This window comes from Aedes albopictus, chromosome 2, assembly GCF_035046485.1.
Source record: "Aedes albopictus strain Foshan chromosome 2, AalbF5, whole genome shotgun sequence".
Taxonomy (NCBI): Eukaryota; Metazoa; Arthropoda; class Insecta; order Diptera; family Culicidae; genus Aedes; species Aedes albopictus.
Genome location: NC_085137.1, coordinates 479,969,936 through 479,979,549, shown reverse-complemented (window position 1 = coordinate 479,979,549; position 9,614 = coordinate 479,969,936). Strand labels below are relative to the sequence as shown.

Below are 9,614 nucleotides of genomic sequence, written 5' to 3'. Positions count from 1 at the left end.
GGATCTTTCCCAGCAATAAATTCTAGAACAATTTCTGCGGGTATTTGTGATTTCTTCCGTATCACAATAGAAATACCTTAAGCAATATCAAACGAGAAATTCCTAGAGGAACGTGAAATCCTTAAAAGAAGTCATTTAGGGAAATCCAGTGTTTGGAATTTTATCGCCAGTTACTGAGTGGTCTGTGCTCAGCTTGTGTTACACTTGACGAATGTAACAAAAAGTGAAGCAATGTGCTCAAACTTCGTGATTATTCAAGATACATACACCGTTTTGAACTGTTTTCGTGTTATCGGAAATACTTCTGGCCTTTTCGGAACCGATACTCGGATTTCACGAGAATCCGTTCCGGTGGTTCCGGGGTCCATTTTTTTTTAAGATCAATAAACACCATGGGTCTCCAGTTAGCCTAGTGGTTTAGGCTAAGGATCGCCAATCCGGAGACGGCGGGTTTGATTCCCGTTCCAGTCGGTGAAATTTTATCGACTCCCTTGGCATAGTGTATCATTGTTCTTGCCTCACAATACACAAATTCATTCAACGGCAGGCAAAGAATGCCCATCAATTAATAACTGTGGAAGTGCTCAAGGAAACTAAGTTGAAGCGAGGCAGGCCAAGTCCCAGTGGAGACGTATAGCCATAAAGAAGAAGAAACACCATCATATGACATATTAAACCTTATGATTTTGAAAATTATTGCATATTATCACTACTCACTAAAAATCTCAATTTTAATGGTGACACAATTAACCAGGATTGACGTAAACATTCATGAAATAATCAAAAAGAGAACTTATTTTTGTGCCAATTGTGATGCGAACGAGAAAACCAGACTTTTAAAATTATATTTTATCATATTAGATGATTTCAAGTAATTTTAGGGAAAATGCAGTCACGGAACTTATTTGCCAGTTCTATTAACCACAAAATTACATGACAAATGACACAACTTAACTCCGCTGTGTTTACCAAAGATATGAAACATCAAATGCAATCGAAGCAAGAAGCAAGTTGTGATAAGTTATTTATGCCATTCTTTCAATTTCTATTGGCAATTATACTGAGTGTTTGGGCATATCAGTTTATATGTGTTGTACCCCCAAATGTATATGTATGTATATGGAATGATCAGACAATAAAATCAGTACGCATTTTACCATTGCAATGGAGAGATGTTCCGTGTTCCGTCCAATTTATTTGCACGTCGGTTAATCGACCCGCCCTTGCGCGAACACTGAGTGATAGTGAAAATAGTACAACGTCGTGAACGAGATCGTGAATCCACATGAGAAAACCGTCAGCGAGCATCGGGAATGTATATCGGCGGATCAGCTAGCAGCGTCAGAGAATTCCTAGAGGAATCAGCGGAGGAGCTTCTGGAATCACCACAGGAAGTTCAGGAAGACCACAGGAATTATTAGAGAAATCGCCTCAAGCATGCCGGGGGAATCCTAAGAGAAATGCCTCTAATAGAGCTGGAGGAATACCTACAGTTCTCCTTGGAAGAATCGGTAGAGGTATCCTGGAAGAATTCATGGAGCAGTCCCTGATGAAATCGCAAGAGACATTTTTCCAGGAGTCTCAGAAAGGTTCCCCGAAAGTATTGCAACAAATAAGTATGCCAGAAGTAATCTCTAGAAGTATTCCCGGAAGTACCAAAGTTAGAATTTCTCGACGTAACCTAATAGGAATTGCTTGAGGAATCCCAGCTGGATTTCATGGTGGAAGGTCAATAAGAGTTCCTAGAGAAATACCAAGAGGAATTACTGGAATAACACCTGGATGAAATTCCAGGAGGAAATCCTGGATAAATCATTGAAGAAATCACCGGAAGAATCAGATGTGCTTTTTGTGTCCAAATATGGTTGAAAAAATTAAAAAACAAAAAAGTCATTGGGGAAAGAATGCTTTTCCGCACTCTCGTTAGGGAAGGTTGATAACGGAAGGGTTAAAAAATGTAACCAGGGGCTGACAAAAACAGGTCATCACTGTTGTTGTTGTTTTTTTTTTCTTACTCCGGTGCCATGATGGTCTTATACTATAACCAGAGAGAGGCTGTAATAAAGTGTTACGAAAGTTTATATTCTTTTAGATGGCGAAATCAATAAATAGAATGCCGTGTTTGTTCTACAGCTGATGAGAGCTTTTTATAGCCAACTGTATGATCCGTCGGCGAAACTCGTGGAAGAGCTGTGCGTAGAGCTCATATTTGGCATCATCAGTGTCTTCTGAATGTGGGCTATGCATGAATAGGTGTAGGAATTGGCCCTTGATCTTCTATGTTTAGTTTCTTTCGCCAGTCAGCCATCAGCCAATCACACGGTTGCTTATATTCGTTATCACGATGAAAGATGCCTAAAAGTCACTTGTGTCACACCTCTAAACGCTCGCAGAATACCTAGTTTACCACGATGGCAAACCCGTCAAAATGGCGAGTATACGGATGGCCCCGATGAAGTTGAAAATTCTGCAGATCCACTTACCGAAGGATGATCAGCTGCCCTGTCATAAGGAACAGATGCATTTGTGGGCCCATTCTAAACTAGAAAATAGACGGGGTTTGATAATTAAATCGTCAATCCCTTTCGTGTTGGTATACGACCAAAACTGCTCAATCTACCACCAGAATGGTCATTATCCAGCCGGTGCCATGTGAAGGTAGTGATAGGAATTGCTGTAGGTAGAAGATGCTGAGAACTAGGTAATCATTAACCAACATGGTTGAACTCTGATCTTCCTGCATACAAATCAAAAACGGTAATAACTATATCACCCATTGTGTTTTTCGTGGGAGCACCTAACTGGATTTTTGTTCATTTAATAACATCACTTAAACTATAGCTTTTGAATCACTTTTGAAATTGTGAGTACAGAAAGCGTTTGACAAATGGCGTGATAAAAAGGCGTCAACGAAAAATTTGAAAGGTACCGTGATTTCGGGTGAAATTGATCACTTTTCGCAGTTTTCGGCTCTTAATTTTTGCATATTTATCGATATGGTTAAACTCAATGCTTTAAATCAAGTACGACCACGGGTTTCATCAGTCAATGAGGTTGAAACTTTTACTGCAAATCGTTTTAATGTAATAAATATCATTTGAACTAAAAAATCAACTAAATTACTTTCGGGGTGAAATTGATCAGTCAATGAAATTACTTTGTAAGTGCTGAAAATATTTTTCCAACTGAATCAACCACTCCAGAATGTGAAAAGCTTTGCAAAACTTTTACAACTTTACTAAATCTTTAGTTATTTAACTTTAAAATTTAATAAATCCTAAGGAAACGCCTGAAAGTATGCAATTTTCTTACTAAATACGTGATTACTTCCGAAAAGTATGAATTTATGCATACATTTAAATATTTTAAGAGCTTTCGATGACGAAGTCGGGATTAGCGAATACTTGGCAGCTAGAAACATTCATTCGAATGTTCATTACATGTGCGATACAGCTACGGTAACGAAAGTTTGAAAGTGTCTTTGTAGTTCGCCTAACAAGCAATTGTGGAAAATATTGAATTTTATACAGAAATATGTGACTTATTATCTGTAAAACATGTAAATTCATCATTCAATAACCCTTGAGCCAGATGATGGTTATTTTTTAAAAATTGTTTAAACTTTAAAGCGTTATTTTTGACAAATAAAAATGGCACTCACGTTGATCAATTTCACCCCACTGATCAATTTCACCCGAAATCACGGTATAGCACCTCTGCTCTTCAATGATGCAATAGTGAATTACCTATAACGACCACACTTTTTGCTGCAGCTTTTCTGCTAACCCACTTGAACTTTCATTCAGAAAAGAAGCCGCCCAATCCCATGTTAGTCATAACCTTTCATGGTCAACGGGTGAACCCGAAATCCAGTCGAACAGTTTGCACATGCATACATATGAATTGAATCAACACCCCGCTGAATTGAAGATTCCTGCCAGCCCGCTGCGCACAAAACCTGTTCCTACCAGATTGCCATCTCCACCCTTGAAATTGAATTCAAGATGATTCCGAGAGAGCGATCCGATCCGGTATTATAGTGCGACGATGATGCACCTTGCTGATCACTCATGGCTGTTGTTGGTGGCACACACGCGGTGTCATCAGTACAGTGTGCTTCAATGTGGGAATGATTATTCCGGCATAACCAACTTGCACTGAGGAAACGACACGCAAACCACTACCCCATAGCTACGAAAGCTTCATTAGTTTCGTCAATTTTTACCAGCCCATCCCGTAATCATCTTGACTGATCGCCTCCGTTTAAGTGCGTGGTGTCCTACTGATCCATCTTCATCAGCTAGCTCCGCATGTAGGCGGACGTCTCAAGATGGGCGCACCCAGTAAAAGGTTAAAAAGTTTTCTCAGACTTTGGGGACAATTACGCTATTTGTTCATGTCACATCACATTCGTCTAAATGACAGATAACCGATTGATTTCGTCTAAGTTCATCCCAAAAGAAGCTACGTCAATAACGATTGCAGCATGACCGACCAGCTTCTTGAGTAGTGCAAACAAGCAACCCACTACAAAGTATGCATGGACATCGTCGTCAGTCGCTAAGAATCGCTAAGTATTCCATCCGAAGCACGGTTGAAGCTAATTGATGATTATTGAATTATGTGTATTCCAACTTCTTTCAAATACCTGCCCCAGCGCATCGGATTTGTTTCTCGATAAAAGCCCCTGCTGGATGGTCCTAACCTTTCAGTTTAGAAATATGAAGTTTCGTGCATTGTCGAGTTCATCAGCCGTGGTCAGCTGGAATGTCGCCACGCTGCTGGTTCTAGTTCTATCGTGGACAACGCACGTTGCCTCCGGACAAGATCTAAGCAATCCCGATATGCAGTCCATGCTGGTTGAATATGACTCGGAACACATGGTGGAGAGCTACCGCTTCAAGTAAGCACATTAATTGGGTGTTCTGTGTTGAACAAATAAGACGAAATTATTGCTGACAGCAGTGTCGTCGCCCGGCGCTGACCTTTTCCCATGTCTTCCCGCGTACCCCAAAAACAGATACTCCACGGCCGACGGGCAGTTTCGCGAGGAAACCGGTATGCTGATGAATCCTGGCACTCCGGACGAGGAACTGGTGGTGATGGGTATGTACGGCTACGAAACGGACGATGGCACCGAAGTTATGGTGATGTACGTAAGCGGCAAAAGTGGATACCGTGCCAAGACGAAAACGCGCAAACTGGCAGAGTCAGAACGAAAGAAAAAGTTATTTGCATCGCTGATTGGATAAGTTCTCTTCGGAATGGACCAACGGAAAGTGAATGGTATTTGCAGAATAGTTTTATCCTGATATGTGTCAAATAAATTCGATTATGATATGTGAAATGGCTTGGCACTGATATAATATGGAACTGATGTTGAAAATAACAATATATAAACAGGAATGAAATTATGAACTTAAATTAACGATTATTTATATTATAACTGAGGTGCTTTGTTCCCATCCAACTTTGAAAGTATCACAGACTAAGAGGACAATCCAGGATTCCAAAACCACGCTGAAACCTACTTTTCATCCACCGGGACCACTTATCAATGCAGTTAAGAACGGTGAACTTCCCCCAGCTTAATCGAACGTATGCTATCTGACAAGGCTAAATATCGGCAATCTGTAAAATTGGTCGGTTTCCAGTCCCAAAGATAGTTTCACATCAATTTAAATGAGGGCTTCGCAATAGAGATCAACGCGGTATACTACTATAAATGGAGGAGAACGTGCCTCTAGAGCCGACCTACTGATACTACTATAATTGATATGCCTTCAGGTGGCTGATAGATCAGTTTTCGTCAATTCTAGTTTCATTATCCAGTGTACTGCCGGGATTAAGTCCCGTGGTCATCGGTGCAGACTTTAACGTTTGAACGGTTAGATGGGACAGTCGCTCGGCCAACACAAGAAGCTGGGCTCTGCTTGAATCTATGACCAGGCTGGTAACGTGTAACGTGTACTATAATAGTAACGGTGCAGACTCCATCATTGATGTGACCGTTTGAAGCCCGGGTCTAAACTCCAACTCAGATTGGATTTTGGATATGTGCATAATGACCATCTGGCGATTCGGAACAGAACAGAATCGAATACAGCGTAAGACCTCCACAGTCAAAGGTCATCGATAGCCTTCGCGGATGGCTGACCTCGCGATTCTTCAAGCCGGCATTTGTTGAGCGATTGTTCATGGAGGGTAACACCAACGACCTGTACAGTGGAAACCTTGATGGTGTCCATAGTCGTGTGCGATACCGCAGTCCGCAAAGCCATAAGATCATCCCTACCCAGGAATGGGTGCCGACCAATACACTGGTACTTACCTTACCGATCAGGCTAAGGCCGGGGTGGCCGTCTCCATTCCTCTCCGTCCATGGTTGTTTGTCTCCAGTTTCGTACTCTGCGTAGGGTCCGCAGATCGTCCTCCACTTGGTTGACCCACCTAGATCGCTGCGCACCACGTCTTCTTGTACCGGTCGGATGACTCTCGAGAACCATTTTAGTCGAGTTGCTATCCGACATCCTGATGACGTGACCCGCCCACCGTAGCCTCCCGATTTTCGCGGTATGAACGATGGTTGATTCCAAATATACTATATTAACAATATAGGTCACTTTTACGATTTTTTGGCGACACCTTTTTAGTGAATGTGTCGCCACCAAGCGTCAGAAGAGGTACTACTACACACTAAATGCATGCGCTATCCGAATGACGTTTATTCTGTCGAACTGTCATTGCATGGTAGGGATGCCCGTTTCTTCTCAAATAATCGATAAAACATTAATCGATTTTTTTTCTACAACTCAAATTAGAACAAATTTAATTCTCTCTCTTGTTCTCTCTTCTTGAACAATCTGGCGTATATTATCGTCGCAGCACCAAATCGAAGTCGCGACTCGCGGGACATGCAAAGTTGCAGATGCGAAGTAAATTTGAACCGATAAACGTTCCTAACAGACTAAAACACAGACGACCCAAATCGATATTTCCATTAGTGAGTTATGAACTGTATTTGCTCCGGAAATTACCCAAGAATTTCCTTGTGAGATCCCTATAAGAATTGCACTCGGGATTTTTTTCTTCCAAGAAGTTCTTGGGGGATTCCTCCTAGAAATTATTCTGCAATTGTTTTAGGAACTCCTTTCGGGATTAGTTAGGGAAAGCGTTCCAGCGTTCCTCCTCCATCCTCCAACATTTTTTTTTTTTTTTTATCAAAGCAGTTTTGTAAAAATTCCTCCAGATGTTCGTTTTGTTTTTTTTTCAAAAATTCCTTCTGAGATTACATAGCTTCATGAATAAAACGCAATCAGTGATGTACTAAATTTGTAGTAATAAGCTGATTTTTTTTGTATAATGAGATAGTAAATTCAATACTGCAATAAAATAAAATGGTAACTGCAATAATGGTAAAAAAAAACCAAGGGTTTTATGACTGCTTGTCTGATTTGATGCTGTATGATCAAAACTTTGGGTAACTGTGTTGTTGTATTCTCATTTATTGCAACTTCAACAGCATCTGAAGGAATGCCTGACTTAATTTTTGGAGGATTATCACTCTGCAGCAGGCGCATTTGCTAGAATATTTTTACTATTTATTGAGCATTGCAAGGATTTCGCGACGATCGTGCAAATGTTCAATCTATGAAAGAACAATGTTCACACATCCAACAACAAAGGAAACAGTGCGTAAACAAACCGATTAGTCGAAACACCACTCCAAAATGCGCACCCGCTGCTAAATTACTGCAGCGATGACTGCAACCAATGTATGCTGAAACCGGTGTGAACATTTTGTGGTGGGACAATTATGTTTGCCTGTGCGTTGTATTAGGTGCAAGATCGTCAAAAACTGAAGTTCACCCAGCAGCGAATGACTGTATATTTTAAAATATTGAGCTTTGCAAGGACTTCGCGACGATTGTGTAAATGTCGTGTAAATGTTCTATCTTCGACAGCACAATGTTCACACATCCAACAACGAAGAAAACCGATTAGTCCGGAATAAAACAATTAATTAAATTAGTCGAAATCAAATTTGACGGGTTCCATTCTCAGGTCCCGGAGCTCAGTTTTTGTAAGCACGGAACGCTCAAACGTTGAAATTATTAAGTTCGTGCCTCGGTCCATTAGCTTGTGCACCCTTGGATGCAATGTCTTGCACTCTGCCATAAGACGTGCATTTGGTTGGTGATCTTCCGGATTTTTTACAATGAGGGAGCATTCAAATTCTTCTACAGATTTATTCGTAGATGTCATCTAATGAAATATTTTTATGTTTGTGTATATTGTAAATCGATTATTTATTAATCGATTATTTGGGAACAAAAAACTTCGACACCCCTTACATCTTTTTTCGAGAAGTGTCACCTTGCACGGTAAACTAAAATTGATCAAAATACAATTATTGACTTTTTCTGACAACAGGTGGTGCTGTAATCATTCGTAAACGGCGTCTCCATGTCGTTGTATGGGAAAACACGAAGTGACCCATATTGTTAATATAGCATATTTGTTGATTCTCTCAGCAGCTGATGCAGCTCGTGGTTCATCCGCCTTCTCTAAGTCCCGTCTTACATCTGCACTCCGCCGTAGATGGTACGCAACACCTTCCGTTTGTAGATGGTTAACTTCGTGTTACGGCGAACTTTATTCGATCGTAGAGTTCTGAGGAGTCCAAAGTAAGCACGATTTCCTGTCACAATGCGCCTCTGAACAATGAACCCAAATACACAAATTCTTCAACCGCCTCGATTTCATCACCGTCGATATAACTTCGGGGTGGCGGGCGCGGTGATTCCTCCCTGGAGCCCTTTGCCATCATGTACTTTGTCTTCGACACATTAATGACTAATCCGATTCGCCTGGCTTCACTCTTTAGTCGGATGTACGTTTCCGCCATCGTCTTAAATTTACGAGCAATAATATCAATATCATCAGCGAAACCAAGCAGCTGAATGGACTTCGTGAAAATCGTACCACTCGTGTTAATCCCCGTTCTCCTTATTTCTCCCTCTAACTCAATATTGAACAGCAAGCACGAAAGACCATCACCTTGCCGTAACCATCTGTGAGGTTCGAAGGGACTCGAGAGTGTCCCTGATACTCAAACTACGCACATCACTCGATCGATCGTCGCTTTGATCTATCGTATCAGTTTATTCGGGAATCCGTACTCGCGCATAATCTGCCATAGCTAGTCTTGATCGATTGTATCATACGCCTATTTGAAATCGATGAATAAATGATGTGTGGGCACGTTGTATTCGCGGCATTTCTGCAACACATCTGGTCCGTTGTAGCGCGTTCATCCATAAATCCAGCCTAATATTGCCCCACGTATTCTCTTGCAATCGGTGATAGACGGCGGCATAAAATTTGAGAGAGTATCTTGTAGGCAGCGCTCAGTAGTGTGATCGCGCGGTAGTTCCCGCAATCCAACTTGTCGTCATTTTTGTAAATGAGACACACGATACCTTCCATCCATTCCTCCGGTAATACTTCCTCCTCCCAAATCTTGGTAATGACCCAGTGTAGTGCTCTCACCAGTGATTCTCCACCGTGTTTTAGAAGCTCGCTTGGCTTTGTTGTTTTTCAACCGGCCAACC

At 41.3% G+C, this 9,614-nt stretch overlaps 1 protein-coding gene across 1 annotated transcript; it reads left to right on the top strand.

Moving 5' to 3' along the window:
• Positions 1–4,535: 4,535 nt before the first annotated feature.
• LOC109413999 (uncharacterized) lies at positions 4,536–5,443 on the top strand. Its single transcript, XM_019687726.3, has 2 exons — positions 4,536–4,903; positions 5,021–5,443. The coding sequence occupies exons 1-2, from the start codon at positions 4,608–4,610 to the stop codon at positions 5,250–5,252; spliced, it is 528 nt and encodes a 175-aa protein (XP_019543271.3). The 5' UTR covers positions 4,536–4,607; the 3' UTR covers positions 5,253–5,443.
• Positions 5,444–9,614: the final 4,171 nt, after the last annotated feature.

What these genes read in the sequence shown, in the direction of transcription:
- LOC109413999 (XM_019687726.3), top strand. Translation starts at nt 4,608, where the DNA reads ATGATTATTGAATTATGTGTATTCCAACTTCTTTCAAATACCTGCCCC. An exon ending in GTGGAGAGCTACCGCTTCAA is followed by an intron (nt 4,904 to 5,020) that starts GTAAGCACATTA and finishes CCCCAAAAACAG; the next exon opens with ATACTCCACGGCCGACGGGC.